Here is a 16,405-nt window from a genome sequence, read left to right on the forward strand (position 1 = left end):
GACTGGAATGTCCTCCTGTGCTTTAGTTGGAGTGGAATGTGTCATGGTGGCACTGTACAATAAAGGGAGACAGACTGTGCTGTTATCAACGTCCCACAAGCACAAACGGCAAAATCCAGCTCGAAGCTAAAATCTGAGTCCCAATATTTTCTATTTTTTTTTAAAGGAGCCGTTTAGCCAGAAATAAAAAATTCAGTAATCGTCTTCTCGGCCACATGTCGATGGAAAGTCAGGCCAACTTTCTGAGTCCTCGACACATTTCTGGAGCTTCAGAGTAAAAGCTGCCTGGTAGCATTCTGCTCAGGAGACGTTTAAAATGACTTCTGGAGACTTTGATTTACGTGCATGTTTGAAGTTTTACGTCCAAGACGATGTTTAACTGTTTGAAGCACAGAAGACATTTGTGGACTGAAACTCAACTTTGTTTTCTTTCAACAACAAAAAAATCATGTTGTAGAAAAGTAAGTTTACCGGTAACTCCAATCCAGAAACTATTAAAGCAAGAATTAAAAAACTTTTTTTTTTCCAAAGCTGACAAGCGATCAGGGATACATTTTGTTTGTTTTTTAACATGCGGGCACCAACTCCAAAAAAAGCATGTGCAATACAGTAATGCTGTTAGCTTAGCAGCTAAATTACATATTAAGGTTCAATAGGTTGTAAATAGCATCTTTTAAAATCAGTTTGGGATCTTCTGGAGGTCACGACGCATGAGCTGCACGGAAACAGCCCCCCTCCCCATTTGGTGAAAACCGCACCCGTTTTACTGTGAAGCTCCAGAAGTGTTTGAGAATACCTGAATGTTCCTGCTTGGGTGAACTGCTCCTTGAACCCAAACCAACACCACGCCAGCCTGCACCATGCTCGGTGAACTAGCGTCCTTACGCTGACCCTTTGGTCTCTGTCAAAAAGCTCGGCGTCCCTTCGCCGTCGCGCCTGATGATAGGCATCCTATGTGCGCACGCACACGCGCACGCACACGCACACGCACACACACTCATACACTCTTCACACAGAAATCTACACACACACAGGCTAATAAAAACAATCCGCAACACACTGTGATCCATTTAAAAAGATAATTTCTCCTTATAAAGCTTTCCGCATAAAGACTGCACAATAAAAAAAATATATAATACAATTCTTAAAACCTTTTTCTACACAGAAAGAAATTGAACATCTGATTATCCCCCGTGCCAGTGCGCTGAAGAGGGGCTTGATTCTCAGAGTCAGGTCTGCCGCACTGCATTGTGGGAGCTATATTCAGTGAAGCATGGCAGAGCGCAGACCTTCGAGGTTTGGCAAGTGAGCTTTAAGGCGTACCTATGACAGGGTCACCCCCCCGCCTTCATTCCTATCTTTCGTCCCCGTTACTCCGCGGGACAGAAAACCGTCCCAGGGATCAGCCGTCCCCCTTCTTGCCTTTCTCTAACAGAAGAAAAAAGCCCCTGGAGTCACTGGCAGGATGCTACCATTCCCCTTCATCCCTCCATCCCTCCCTCCCTCCTTCCCTCGGTGGGTTAGAGATCAGTCACTTTGTTTTCCAGGGCGGCTGCGATCTGCTTGAGCCGCAGGGTCAGCTGCTTGCTCTGGGCAGCTGGGTCCTCATCCAGGGAGGCGATGATCTGAAAAGACGGGAGGAAGGTGAGAGAATGGAAAGGCGAGAGGGGAGGAGGGATGGAGGAAGCGGGCGGGGTGGGGGGAGGAGGGAGGTGTTATCTACAGTTGTGTCATAAAAGCCGTTATTGTTTGCGGGCCCCACTTAGGGGAGCCTGACGGGCCCATTTGTTTATCCTACTTGGTCCTTAGGTTTTGTTTATCCCCTTTTTGGTGACCTCAAGTGGCGATGCACAATGGACGCTTTAAAAATCAATTCCCACAGCAATTTTCCAATTCACATCCCACAGAAAGGCTTTCAATTAAAATTTCATACAATCACTCTTCTGGCATATCACGAATGGAGAGGAAAAAAAATAATAATAATATGGAGGGCAGCGGTGCATTCAGGAGAGGAGCCTGAGAGGAGGGAGGCCTCTTACCCCGTCGGAGTACTTGCGGGCGTACTGGTAGAGCCGATGGAGCGCCACCTGGGTGTTCAGCTTGTCTGTGTGAGACTGAGGAGCAGACGACCATATAAGGTTACACAGGAAGCACGCATCAGCGCTGTCAAACAGGAGAATGCTGTTAACCTGACTAAAGTTCGGCTCGCCGGCTCTCATTGGTTCAACCCGGACAGACTTCAGGTCGTCTTTGACGTCTTCAGTGAAACTAAAGACGCCAGTGGGCTTTCTGTTGCTTCTCTGGGCGACAGAACTGCTCAGGGCAAGCGTTTTGCAATTTCACCCAACTTGTTTCACCCAACTGGCAGTTACCATGGTAACCACGAGGACCCTTTAAGGTGACGGCTGCGTTTCTCACCCGTGACACCTCGGCCAGGTGAGTGTTCATGTCTTGGTCGCTGACGGGAACCATCTGCCTGATGCCTTTATAGTAACTAAACACAGAGACGACGACATTTTCCTCAGCAACAAGCCTTAACGGGATGTAATAGATTACAGTAATAGATTACTAGACTCACTCGTCCACCATCTTCTTATAAGTGGAGATCTCCTTTGCATAGAGTAGTTTGTTACTTGGAGAGTCCTGCGGATGAGAGCGGGGGGGGGACAGTGAAAACGGCGACCTTGACCTTTCCTCTCCTCCGTCGTTTTCCACACCTCCGTCTGCTCACCCGGCTGAGTTTGTGCTCGCTCTTGGTGCAGGCGTCCATGAAGGTCTGGGCAATGACCGACAGCGAGGCGTCCACCACCTCGGACACGTGCACGTCGAAGATGAAGTGAGGATTCTTCAGGATGTTCACCCAGAAGCGAAGAGGGAGACTGCAGGGGGGGGGGAAAGGGTCGATTGTCATCTATTTGAGATCCCGGGGCTCCTGGGGACTTGGCTTGTGTCTGTCAATATTTGGTTTCCAGCAGCTAGTAGCAGGTCACGGTTGACTTTAAGCTAAGAACAAAGCCAAACTGGCGCCTGCAGGCCTCGGATCTCCCTGCCGACAAGCAGGAGGGGCGATCAGCGCCAGCGTGGTACTAAAACTTCGTTTGGCCGGAAACACAGACATCGTAGAGAAGCGTCTTTGTTGGGCCGTCGCCGCCATCTCTTTGTAAAAAGAGAGTTTTACCTGCCCAAGGCATTGAATATAATTTAATCCTTGAGCTCCCTCCTTAATTTCCCTTCTGAACGGGAGCGCCTGCTCTCTGAACACTTCTCTCCAACCCCGTGTCGGCTCAGGAAGCCAAAAGAAAAACACACACACACAACTGTTTCCCAAAAAAAACCTCATCTGAGACACGAAATGCAGTCGGTGTAAAATTCACCCTGGTTAGGCGACATCTCCGGGGAACGCCGAAGTGCGAACACAATAGCGGCATAAAAATAGCAATGTAGCCGTAATCACAGCTTTAAATTGACTTGGGACGTAATTACCATGTTTGTTTGTTGTGCCTCGTGCACACATTCATATTTAATACATGGCCCTCAGTCGATTTGGTAAACAGAGCGGGTGAGTGCAGAGTGTAGGAAGTATAATTAAATCGCTCGTCTCGTGTCCTCGTGTCAACGCCCTCTTGCCGGCCTCGTGTCAATCACCGGCATCGACATGCAATACAATATCTGGGGCGCTCCAGCCTTCGCTGGCGTGACTCTAATTTATGCACTTAAATGTCACATGGGAGCGGAGCGATCCCGGACGTGGATTAAGTGAGCTGCAGCGTGCATTTATATTCAGCTGCTTCTCGGATAAGTAAGTTCTGATTCTTGGAGGGTTCCTCTCTGAGGACGACGACGACTACGAAGGCTGGACGGACCTGAGCTAGCAAAGCACCTTCATGTCTTAAGCCCCGCCCACTTTGACACAATCGCTAAAAGAAATGCTAACGGCCTTCCTGATGACTCCTCCCACCACTCCATGCAGCTGTTCGCTATGCCTACCTGTTAGTCTTCCAGATGTGGATTGTCTCCTCGTCCACGTTACTGTGTTTCTGCGCCTGCTCATCCAGGAAGTCAAAGAAATATTTGACGGCGGGCGGCACCACCGCCCCGGAACACAACACACTTCGGAAGAAGTCGTCCACAAACTGCTGCAGCGTTCCCTGGAAGGCGAGACGCGTCTACCGTTATTCTTAATCAATCAAAGACCAATCAAAGCGCCCCTGAGAAGCAAAGTAAAGTTAAACCGCTGAGCAGGAGTCAGATTACAATAAGTGCTTGGGTACCTTGACGGAAAGGAGACGTGTGAGATAGATCTCTGTGATTGCTTTGGTCATCGACTTGTCCTTTATGCTGCCTCGTTTGGACTTGATTTCGTCCAGCTCATCCGCCGGCCTCACCAGGTGGAACACCTTCTCATCCTCCAGCAGAGCGTTTCCTGTGGGTGGAGGAGAGAGGAAGACGTCTGACCTTCACATCGGGCCAATCTAATAAAAGATTCTTCAGAACACAACATTCGGCACGGATTAGCATGTTGAATCAGAGCTGGGATGTTGCCCCAAAGCCCTGCGGAAAACAAACAAATAAACAAACGCATCTGTGTGTGTTTGTCTGTAGAGACACGTACGTTCCTCGTGGTTCTCCTGGTTCTGGTCGTAGGTCTGCTGAGAGTGAGGAACTCTGGACAGGACTAATGTGGCGTTATCTCGTACCTGGACAAACAACATTTGGTTAGAAAACACCAACAAAGACAATGCAATGCATTAGACACGACGGAGGAAGCTCCGATCAGGAACTCGAGATGATAAATCTGACTCCTGAGTCAGTTTCAGCTTCAATCTGATCTCAGGTCAGTCTGGATCGTTATTATTTGCTATCCCACAGTAGGAAATTTCACTGCAGATGTTAGAATCTATTAAAATCTAACTAAAAACAGTCTGGATCCAGATGTTGATCAGATTACCACCAGAATCTGAGATGGAATTAAAATGAAATATCTAACTGACAACGGATGCGAGTGACTCCCGAGTCAGTTTCAGCTCTTTACTGGGGTACTTTCGCCGACATCAAACTTTTAGTGACGCCACAAACACTGTGATTAGCGCTTCTCTGACTCCGCCGATCAATCTATCAAGGCCGTCCTCCGACGACAGCAGCAGGGCAGCGGAGGAAAGGGGCACCTTTGGAAGAGCGGGATTTAAGTGGCCAAAAAGGAGGACAAGAAGGGGATAGTGGCGAGCGACCTTCATTTTCAGAAAATCAATGCAGTGCCAAGAAGATTTAGTGGCTTTCTGCCGCCATTGAGAGGCGACAGCAACAAATCAAGGCGAGGAGCATGAGCTGCTTGGAAATGAGGAACAACTTTGTGAAGCTTCAAACCCAAGATATTCGGATAAAATCATAAAGATCCAGACCCAGTCTAGTCCGGTTAAAACAGATTAAAACGTGTGAACGAGATCACTCGACACTTAACTCATATGTTTGCATTTAAATGCAGCTTTTATTGGTGTTTTAATGCACCTTTTACGATGCAGTTTTTATTGAGCATACTAAATCTCCAGTTTTTTTCTGGCTGTCGTCTCATATTTAAATCAACAAATCAAAAGAAAAGGATTTAGAGCAAGACGTTAGCATGTTACTATCAGCATGAAAACCAATAAGGGAGTTAATAAGGGACTTTTTCTTTCGATCATTGCATAAAAGTATGAATCAAAGACGTAACGACATCTGCAGCAAACACTTTGTGGAACCGCCTGCTCACATGCAGCGGATTCACTCCCCCCTACTCACATTGTAGTGTGCCAGAGTGTTGAAGCGCTTCCACCTGCCCTCCTTCTGAGAAGTCAAGTCCAGATCTGACAGAATCTGCCCAGTTGATCCGGGACGCCACTCTGGGTTCAAAGCAGGAGGAAAGGAGAAGAGGAGTCGATCAGAGGTGAACCGCTTTGATTCCAGCCAGCGTGAATTATCCCCCCCAGAGGTTATCGGGCTCATCCCGCCACTGCCCGGCAAATCTAATTCCGAACTTTGTAATCTAACATTTTCAATTTCTAAAACATCCGACACCTCAGCAGAGCTGAGCTGCGGCATTAACAAGCTCCGCCGAATGACAAGTGGGTTATCTTCCTGATTCCAGTCAAAGGAGTCGGATCTGAGCTTATCTAAAATGTATAAGGGAATGAGACGGACGGCATGTGTGGGAATAAAAATGATCCGACGCTGGAAAACGCCTTTAGAGCTTCTGCCTTTCAAGTTCCTTCCCGAGGTGCCTGACAGCAGCGAGGATCCAGGGATGAAGATGATGAGGGCTTTCTGTACACGCCTGAAGCCGACATCTTTTAATTCCAAGCAGAATAAATGACAAAATCATTTGAAAATAATCTATTAAATTAAATAAAAGAAAAGAACTAATCATTCCTTCATTTGACTTGAAATGCTTTTTCAGTGAGGGCAGGAATAGCTCGACTTCATCACTGGGAACCTGCACATTGTGCTCCTCTTCCTCAGGCGACCTTTGTCGGCTCACCCAGCGTGACGCTGTCGACCTTCGGCCGCTGGGAGTACGGCAGGTTCCGGTACACCTGCTCGATGATCTTCTCCTTCACCTGAGAGATGGTGTCGCAGTTCAGCACCTTGACGGACGTCACGTCTGGACCCTCATCCTGGACCAGAACCTGCAGCGTCTGAGGAACCAGAAAAACAGCTCGCATTAAAGGAACATTCCGTCTGCTGAAACCTGTGCTGCAGCATCTGAGCTACAAGCATTAGCATGTGCAAGCTAAGCATGTGATGACAGATGACTTGCAGAAAATTAGATTTAGGAACGCAACAAAGCTAATATGGGTCAAAGAGAAGTCTGTTGGCCAGTTCCATTTCTCTTTATGACTCCCCAAGAATCAATTCTGCAATGAAAAGATTTTACATTTATTTTATTTCTGTTTATTTGTACATCAATAAATGTCTTTTGGTCTGAAACTAAGTTTCAGTTTCCTCCTTCCAGTTTGGACGGTACCGTGGCAGGACTTGTGAACAAACAGATCCGAAGAGCAGAAATATAATTGGTATCAGAATAAGTCAAACGCTAACGATTTTATCTTAGAGGCCACACGAAAGAATTCATCTTAAAAATAAAGAAAATATCTTTTTCACATAAGTTTGAAACCTCGTGGCGACTTAATTTCTCTGTATGGAGCCATTTGAAATGTGTTTTTAAACCTCGTCTCCATGCGCTTCAGTTGTTGGAACGCTAATTCACTGAAATGTTTTGTGGACTGACGAACTTCACGTGACTTCCCATCGGCATGAGGCTGAGGAGGTGCCGACTGCCGCCATGTTTTTAATGGGAAGTCCTCCTTTAAGCCCGTGTGGCAAGAGAAATGTACAGTCGTATCCAACCACGGCCGGAGCCAGCCACCCCTGCAAATACATACGCTCGGTCTGGATGCTGTTGTCATGGCAACCGGGTTTCAGTGAGCACACACACTTTAAATGGACTCCTCTCACCTTGACCAGCTAATGGCTGAGGCTCACCGGGAGCAAACTCTGAACCCCCTTCACCTCCCTTACTGTCAGAAATAACGAAATGAAGGGGGGGGGGGGGGGGTTCTAAATGTGCTGGTGGCCCCCAGAAGCCCGACTGTGTTCAGGCGAATGGCGGGCGCATGCTGTGAATTATAGCCAATAAGGAACCTCTACATCTGTCTGGTAAATCTACCTCACTGCTTTCCCCCTCCGATTGTAATCCAATCACAGACCGGGATCCATCATGCCCGAGACGTGTAATTCAGGCTAATTTGATAATTGCCCTCGACGACGCCGTTAGCAACGCTTCCCTTAATTTGTGCAGACTAACAGAAAGCAGCTGCGAGCCTCCATTACTGAAGCACGATAGCAGCAGAGAGGAGTGCAGACGTCTCCCCGACTCCTGATGCAGAGCAGGTGGAGGGCAGGGGGTCGAGGAGGAGGTGTGTGTGGGGGGGGGGCGCTCGTACTGCTTAGTTGTACTGACTCGTCGTACTTCTTCTGAAGTAGCAATGATTTTGTACCAGACTCATGGATGGGTAAATGAGAACACTGACAGCGGACAGTCGCTGGTGGGGGTTTTGGTGGTTCCCATGGCAACTACATTGTGTGTGTGTGTGTGTGTGTGTGAATGACTCACCAGAACGGAGTACTCCACATCGTCGCCCAAGAGGCCGGTGTCGTTGAGGGTGTACTTGGCTTTCTTCACTCGGGCGTCTACAGGCCCTTTCTCGATTTGGTGCTTGATGGCCCGGAAGAGTTTATACAAGGGTTCACCTGCAGAGTCCTGGCACGCGCGCACACACACACACACACACACACACACACACAATTGGTACCATTTTGCATCACATTTTCTGTACCATGAACATGAAATACATCCACTTTAACACCATGCTGACACGTTACCTTTAAGAACTGGTAGAGGCAGATGGACATCCAGTTGCAGAGCATCCTCTCCACCACGGTCTCCGACCTGCAAGAACACATCACCTGAGATGAAACTCCGCCCACCTAGAATGATTGTAAATCACCGCGACGATCATCAACGACAAGATGTTTGACATTACAAAGTCTGAATGTCAGTGCACAAACATCGTAACAGGCGCCGCCATATCTAAGGAGAATAATGAGACTAAACCAGTCAGATAGGGGGGTGCTATTCTCTGCTAGCGCCCTCCATGTGGATGAACACGGAAGCGACGAGGCTCTCACTGAGAATAAAGTAATAAACTGACATCTGATGAGGAAAGAACAAAATTATGCTTTAATAATATTTTCATGCCCCCAAAATTCTGCCGTTTGAATGATATCAAAACAATTCAAATACTGAAAGGGAAAAAAAAGCAGGAGATATTTTAATTGTGAATGCCGGATGAGTCCTGATGTCAGATATCGACTGGCGGCTCCCGTTGTTAGCGGCAGCATGGCTAATTACATGTCTTGTATATAAGGGGCCGTGTTGTTGCAACGGCTAATCAGCATAATGAGCCTCTCCACTGGGGGATAATTAAGATGTGTGCTTGCATAACAGCCAATCCCAGCATGTAGAGACGGCTGCATCATACAACCCCCCCCAGCAGTGATGAGCGACAGACCTGTCAAATACTCCAGTCTTTCTGAGGGACGGGCGACGGCAACAGTTTAGACAAAAAAAAAAAAAAAATCTGCAGCTTTTACCCCAACTTCGTGCTGAGCTGCTCCAGTCTCTCTGTTCTAGCACGAGTTTACTTATTGGCCTTTTTTGGGGGGCACAATAAATACTTTAGTTTTTTTTCACACCTTTATGTCTTAAAAAAACTCTATGTCCCTTTATCCAGACCTAAACTAAACTAATCTGACAGGTAGGCTTTTTGTGATTCTGCAAATGACAAATAAACAACCCTTGTTGCCAGGGCAATAAGCACCAGCAAATCTTGGAACGGTGCAAACCGGGATGGGGAAGGTGATAAAATGGGTATTTGTGTTTTTATACAGAAGATTAGAAGCCTTTGTGATGATTATTGCACAGAACAATGAGCAATTAATTTAAAATAATCGCACAGATGATGTAATAAAAGTGACTGATGACTCAGAGCAACAGAAAGAGCAGCAAAGGATATGAAATAAAGCCTGATTTTAAGATTAATGCCTTAATATTAGTTATAAATTATCAATTCATGCAATAAAATAACGATTCTTCTTAAAAATAAGTTGGTCCAGAAATAAAAAGAAAGGTTCAGGAAAAAAGTAGCAAATAACTTTAAAACAATAAGATTCATCTCTAACATTTTAATGTACAGAACAATTTACACAAATCAAATACTGAGATAAATAACGCGAAGAGAACTAAAATGGGCGTGCCCTTGCTGCAGCTGAAGGTGGGGGGCAACGACAGCGCGTGAAAACGTGTCTCTGAAGGACTCAACAGGGCTCCCGTCCTCACCTGCGCAGCATCAGCTTGGGGTTCTTGCTGTGGACGTACTCCTCCATCAGCTCCAGCAGCAGCGTCCTCATGATGTCGGTGTAGTACTCCAGCTTCCCGTGCAGAGCCACCGTCAGCAAGGAGGCGAAGTACACCTTGGCCCGGGCGTTGAAGTCGTGACTGCGCTCCAGCGTTCGGATGAACTGCGAGAGGAACAGACAAAACTCATTATCCTCCACACTCAAACCCTGCTATGTTTGAGCATCGCAATAATTACTCCGGTAAAACACAGACAGCAATTAGAGGATGGGGATCTCACACTCGTTTACCGCCGACACCTCAGAGGCGTGTCTGAGCCAGCAGGACCGGGTTATTAGTGAGATTCACACGTCTGCGTTCACGCTTCAAACACTCGACTCGGCATCACAGAGTCCTCCAATCGGGGACGGAAGTGAAAGCAGCTGGGGGGGGGGGGGGGGGGTGTCCTTACATTAATGAGGAAGGTCTTGGAGTTCAGCAGGTTGGAGAACTGGTTGAGAGCCTGGGTCACGATGGCTCGTCGAGCCAATGGGATGTCCAGCTTCCCGGTGATCATCACGTCATTGGCTCCGTCCTTGGAGGGCAGGAAGAAGACGCGATCCGTGTAGGTTTTGTAATCCAGGAAGGGGATCCGTCCTTCGCTCAGGTCGTTGGTGTGATCCTCCATTTCGATCATCAGGTCTGCAAGTCAGAGACAAAAACATCGCCCCCCCCCCCCTTTAGAGAAGCAGCTTTGTCATTCGTCTCCAGCATTAAGCGAGAAAATTAAATGTTTATTACTGTACGGCAAAACGGCTTCTAATGATGATTACACTAAGTGGGATAATTTATTGAATTCTCCGCTGTGCAATCAAACAAATGTAATCAGAGACACAAAAGGCAATTTTTAGGGCTATGGATCCTTCGTGGGCGTTCTCATTTCAGTACCTGTGAACTCCTTCTTGCAGCGGTCCCGAACGCTCTCCTCCAGATTCTCCAGCTGATGCTTCACCTTCTCGTACTCCCTCTCCGCCTGTTGACTCTTCCTCCTGCAGACGCCACAAACAAAACCCGTGATGAAGGAACAGGGTCCAGATCTAAGGCCAAAGGGGGGTCGATACGCTTCACAGAAACGTCCTATTAGCGCTGAAATCGCTCCCCAGTGGGTTTCGCTGTTCCCGGGTTTTTATAAATATTCATTCGACTAATTCGTGATACGACCCACAAATAAATCAGCATTTTACAGAACCTTCTGAGCTGGTAAAATTAAAAGGAGGATGATTAACTGCAAGCGGCAAAAACTTAAGACTCACGTAAGGAAAAAGCGCAGACCTGACGCTGAAGTCATTTATGTCACGATATTGGAACATAATAATTTATTAATATGAGACTAAAGTGGAGGGAGATGCATTTGTTAGCGTGTGGCTACAGAAGCATAACGCTCAACATTAACGAGTAACACGGCAAAGTCCAATCTTTATTTATCAAGAGCAGGAGACTTTTATGATATTAGAACACTAACTCAGGTGCCAGCGGCGCTAATCAGCAAAGCGCCAACAAATAGAAAACCTGTGGAAATAAATGCTGCGTAAGACAGGATCATCTTCAGGTTACCGTCCTCTGATGCTACACAGAAAACCAAGCAGGTCATTAGGTTGCGTCCCAAGAGCTGCGAGTCTGCTGCTGTCCACCGAAATAAAAGACGAGTAACATTTGAAAAACAACTCAAAATTCATGGATGCTTTGGAGGTTTGAAGGGAGGGGAGGGGGCCACGGGGGGGATAAAGTGACCTCCAGCGTGTCCTTCTAGATGATAAACATGATAGAGCGACCCAGATCGTCACACAGGATTTATGTGAGGGGGGGGGGTTATTATAATAACCAGAAATACAAATAATGATTACAATGTGTGGGTTTTTTAAATTTTCATCAAAACAGATCTGCATTACTCATCGATCAGATCAATATTACATTACTAATTATTTTCATGACACCTTTTCAAACGGACACAGACACGCCCCTTTCTGTGCCCCCCCCCCCCCCACACATGGAACATTCTGATTGACTTCTGTCACACAGTTTAATGCTGGTTTGTTCATGTAAGGTCAAACAGGAAGTAACAGAGGCTGATTAACCCAAACAGCAGCCCCCATCATCTCAGGCACCCCCTGATCAGTTTCTGGATCGTCAATGACCCAACATGTTTTATAAGGTCAGAAGAAGTGTTCAAGGAATCTTAAACTTAAACATCACCCTTCACCAGGTGAACATCAGCCTCTCCTGCGAGACAGAAACCTGCAGAATATCATGGCGTATTCGAGTACTGCAGTGTATAGAAGCACTCTGGAGAGAGAGACTATTTCGCGTGATGTTCAGATAACATTTATACAGCTTCTCCGCTCTAAAATTGCAAAAACGAGACAGTCTTAATCAGTTTAAATTAGGCAAAGCTAAAATAGCTAAAAGGTAAAGGCCATTCCAAGATTAACATTTAGTTAGATTTTTGTTTTAGTGGAGCTTCGCAGCCAAACAGCTAACCCTCCTGAACGACTGAAGTAGATTGTTTTAAAAACACAGAAATGAGTAAATTAAGATCGTACAAAACAATGCCAACCTCCAGAAGCCCCGAGGTCTCAAGCTGACCTGTAAAGCCGTTATTTAGAGCATTTTCATTTCTGTGACCTTTAACCTGTGACCTACCTGTAGCAGTAGACCGAGATCGCGATGATGAGCAGCATCGGCACGATGACAGCAGGGATGATGATATAGAGCGGCAGGTCGTTCTTCTTCTCGTACTGCACCGAGCCGACCACCCACTCCCCTTTCCCAAACTTGATCTGCGGGTCAAAGGGCAGAGTGGGCGGGGCTTTTAGAGACAGACTGACTCCCATGGCAACGATGTGATGGAGGATAATCCTCTGTCACGGTTCTGCTAAAGCAGCCGCTGGATTTTGAGCTCAACTGAACATAAATGAAGAGATTAATGACCAAACAACACATTGATGAATGGCTACCTATATTTGTTAGCATATTTAATGAAATGTCATAATTTTAGGGTTCAAACTAATCCAAAGAAAAAAAAAATATTTAAAAAATATTAGTAGTGAGTGTTTTTGTCATTTTCTTAATCTATTCTGGTTTATTTACTTTTAATAAATACATTTTCGGTTTCATTTTAGGTTGAATTGCTCCTTTAAGGGCCGCTCATGCCGGTGTAATGGCGTATCTGACCACCAGATCCAGCAGCTCTGGCCGGGCGTCTCGACGCTGGCGTCTGGAGCGGGCGCTGGGCGTCTCGGAGGGCGGGTCCAGGAACAGCTTGTCGTCCTGAAGCGTGTTGACCAAACAGGGAACGTCTCCCACGAAGGCTTGAGCCTCTTTGGCCGTCATGGCTTTGGAGAAGCCCCGACCCTGCAGGGGAAGATCAGCATTAGCGCTCCATCGTTTAATAGGACGGGGAGACAGGAAAAATAATTACTTCGTTTAAACACAATCTAGTCGACACATCATGATGAGAATTAAAACATTTCTGCAGGCAGTTTCATTATTAATGGATGGAAAGTTTTACAGCTTTTGCCTGAGTGCCAAAATAATTAGAAAGATTAAGATTATATTCACTGTAAGCAAAATAAATCCTTCCTTAAGACACTGCAGGCAGCGCTCCAGTCGATCCGACACTAGTGGCAGAGCAACACACAGTTTCATGCACACTAATGTCTCTGCAGACAGGCGTTCGATCGTTCTCACGCAGTGTGGAGCAGAGGAAAGGTGAAAAACAGAAGCAGCAAGAAATAGAAAAGCGCTTTTCTCTCAGACACCTTTCCTGAGTAAATTAAAAGACGCACAAAAGCAACACAAAGATGAAAGACGACAAGTGAACCGAAATTTAATCCACTGCTATTGAATATTTTTTTATCATGTCTTGTACTGCCTACAACAGAACCAAGGGATAATTATGAATAAATGTTAAACACATTACAGGATAAAACATTAGTGGCTTATAAACATGAACTGCTAAAAAGTTAAAAGTACTGCTGTTAGCCTAACTTTAAACACACCAAAACACCACCGGTCTTTATTCCGTCCCACTTCTCAGAGACACTGAGTTTTCCCAACCAGCATCAAAGGTGCCTGAACTCACCGTGACAATGATGATGCCGGCCTCAGCGATGACCTTGTTGGACAGCTCGTTGAAGATGGGGTCCGGGTGGTAGTCGAAGGGCTTCAGCTCCTCCTTCCAGTTGTCCAGTTGGATGTAGGTCTTGAGGTTCTGGTTCGGGAGCCCGGTGACCGTCGGCGACCGGAACTGGATGATAGTGTCGTTTTTCTCGTGGGCTTCCTGAGTGATCCGGAGGGACACAAAATGTCAAGTTTCAGAACTATCGGAACATCTCGCCGTAGAAACACAGCCTGTGGCCAATCACAGCAGGCCGTTACTCCTGCAGGTGTTTGTATGCCTTTGAATGATTAACCAGCAGAGAGCTTCCGGCCATTCTGATTGCAGACGGGAAAACCTGAAGTCCAGCAGGGAAAACGGAAATAAAGCATGATATCCAGACCCCTAAGCTCCAGAACCAGAAGCAGCATTTAGTTTCAGGTCTTCTCTGACTTAAAATATCACTGTTTACTGAAGCCATCCCATAAATCCAAAATGCTGCTTATCTATGCTTATTTATCTCTCTTCTCTTCCACTAATAATGAGTTGATCTGCTCATCTTTGCATTTTGTGTTTACTTGCATTTTAATTGCATTCTAATGTCTCTCCTGCTCTTGAAGTTCCTGTTTTAATTCCATCCGACGCCTCTGTGAAGCACCTTGTGTTTAAATGATGCCATAAATCAGAGGCGTCCAAACCCGTGCCACGGAGGGCCCGAGGACACTCCAGGTTTTCTTTCCAACCATCTCTCCAGCAGCCGATCTCACTAACGGGGTTGCTAATTAAAATTAAGACGCCTTGCTTCATCACTCCGATATCCGTCAGCTAAGCGTGAAGCACAGCAAGAGGCGAGTCATCTTAGCAGAAGGACTCCAAACAGCTAACTAGCAAAATTCACCACCGACTTGTGATACGTTTCATACAAATCTGGTTCTAGCTTTAGCGCTAGATGGTGTTCCTCAGGGTTCCTTCGAAATATGGATCGACTCCAAAATTCAACGGGTCCTTCTTCCCTTCCAGTTTAATCTAAATGCATAATTTCTTTTGTAGGGATGGGCGGGTGGGGGGCCTATTCCAGCCAGATTGGATCTGAACCAGGGACCTTCCTGCTGCGAGGCAGCAGCGCTACACGCTGAACCACCGCGCTGCATTCAGGAGCATTCAGAAACAGCTCATCTCCTCACAAACGAGGCTTTTAGTCGCACAAACAGATGCAACCATCTCTTAAAGAGCAGCAGGGACTTCACATGAATGAGGCAATTACCTGAGCTGAAATTAAATCAACATGTTTTTTTTTACCACAAGCAAGCACCAATATTGACTCTACATACTTGGGTGTCGTCCAGTAGATAGACTGCAAGCAGCTTATAAAGCCGAGCAGCCAGGCCTTTGAGATAACGCTGCATGTTTATAGCAGCAGGTCTTCAAATCTCCGTCCCTGGGTAGTGGGGACCGGGACCGGGGGGCCGGGGACCGGGCCAGGACTGATGGAGTGGCAAAGTCTCATAATCCTCTGCAACCTTAATGCTGGCATTCAATTTAGCCCTTTAAATGAAATGAACAACATTCCCACCGTAGGGCAGGCAACAGCAGGATAACTAAAGCCCCCCCCCCCCCCCCCCCCAACAACAAAAAATGATAAATTCATGTGAGTTGAAACAGAGGATCTGTAATCCTCAGGGCTGAAAGAGCCGGGCCAAACAAGAGGAGAGGGGAAGTCAGACCTGACTGGTGGAAGCACAGAGGATAAGGGGAGTGTGTTTGCTGCTCGGTTGGAATGAATCACCGCTGTGGACTAATGAGATGTGGAGATCAATAGACAGAGCTGCTCCTGCAAGGAGGGAACAGATGGAAACGCTCTAAAGCCGGGCTCAGGCTGAGGGAGTCTGGAAACCCCAACTGATTTTAAAATCGGGCCGCAAGTGCAGGTAAGGTGTTCACAGCGTTTCTTCTCGACATTCTCAAAAACACACATAATGTAATGGTGCATCACAAACTACAGGATGGAGCAAGCGCCACCTCGCTGCAGAGACTGAGCGACAACAAGCTGCAGCTCTGAAGAGAAAAGGGACAAAACTAAACGGGTTTAAAGGCCGAAAATAAACCGTGGAGAGGGAACAGTGCAGCTCCAACTCCCTATTAAGGTTAACAGCGCATCACTGAGGGACAAAGGCGGATGCAGTGCCTCAGTTATTTAAGTTTAGCCTAACATTAATTGAAGCGTTAATTGTTGTTTGTCATTCCCTTCACAGCCAGACGCGTCTCCCCGGGAGCATTAATATTTATTTCACCAGCATCTCCGCTCTACTTGAGGAACAGGA

The 16,405-nt window shown here is 46.6% G+C and overlaps 1 protein-coding gene across 2 annotated transcripts in view; it reads right to left on the reverse strand.

The window, feature by feature from the left end:
* Positions 1-1,520: 1,520 nt before the first annotated feature.
* The window catches only part of plxnb2b (plexin b2b), a 30,833-nt gene continuing 15,948 nt past the window's right edge, over positions 1,521-16,405 (reverse strand). Inside the window, exons 18-35 of one of the 2 annotated variants that reach the window (XM_068739615.1) lie at positions 14,070-14,255; positions 13,160-13,339; positions 12,629-12,765; positions 10,879-10,977; positions 10,401-10,524; positions 9,932-10,113; positions 8,416-8,482; positions 8,147-8,293; positions 6,512-6,668; positions 5,776-5,876; positions 4,613-4,697; positions 4,272-4,423; positions 3,988-4,148; positions 2,732-2,879; positions 2,579-2,643; positions 2,419-2,494; positions 2,040-2,114; positions 1,521-1,625 (exon numbers count right to left, since the gene is read on the reverse strand). In XM_068739615.1, coding sequence (XP_068595716.1) covers positions 1,521-1,625; positions 2,040-2,114; positions 2,419-2,494; positions 2,579-2,643; positions 2,732-2,879; positions 3,988-4,148; positions 4,272-4,423; positions 4,613-4,697; positions 5,776-5,876; positions 6,512-6,668; positions 8,147-8,293; positions 8,416-8,482; positions 9,932-10,113; positions 10,401-10,524; positions 10,879-10,977; positions 12,629-12,765; positions 13,160-13,339; positions 14,070-14,255 — 2,247 coding nt within the window. Of the gene's footprint in view, positions 1,626-2,039; positions 2,115-2,418; positions 2,495-2,578; positions 2,644-2,731; positions 2,880-3,987; positions 4,149-4,271; positions 4,424-4,612; positions 4,698-5,775; positions 5,877-6,511; positions 6,669-8,146; positions 8,294-8,415; positions 8,483-9,931; positions 10,114-10,400; positions 10,631-10,876; positions 10,978-12,628; positions 12,766-13,159; positions 13,340-14,069; positions 14,256-16,405 lie in introns of both variants that reach the window. The other variant, XM_068739614.1, reaches the window with a different exon arrangement.

Source organism: Brachionichthys hirsutus, chromosome 5 (assembly GCF_040956055.1).
Source record: "Brachionichthys hirsutus isolate HB-005 chromosome 5, CSIRO-AGI_Bhir_v1, whole genome shotgun sequence".
NCBI classification, from domain to species: Eukaryota; Metazoa; Chordata; class Actinopteri; order Lophiiformes; family Brachionichthyidae; genus Brachionichthys; species Brachionichthys hirsutus.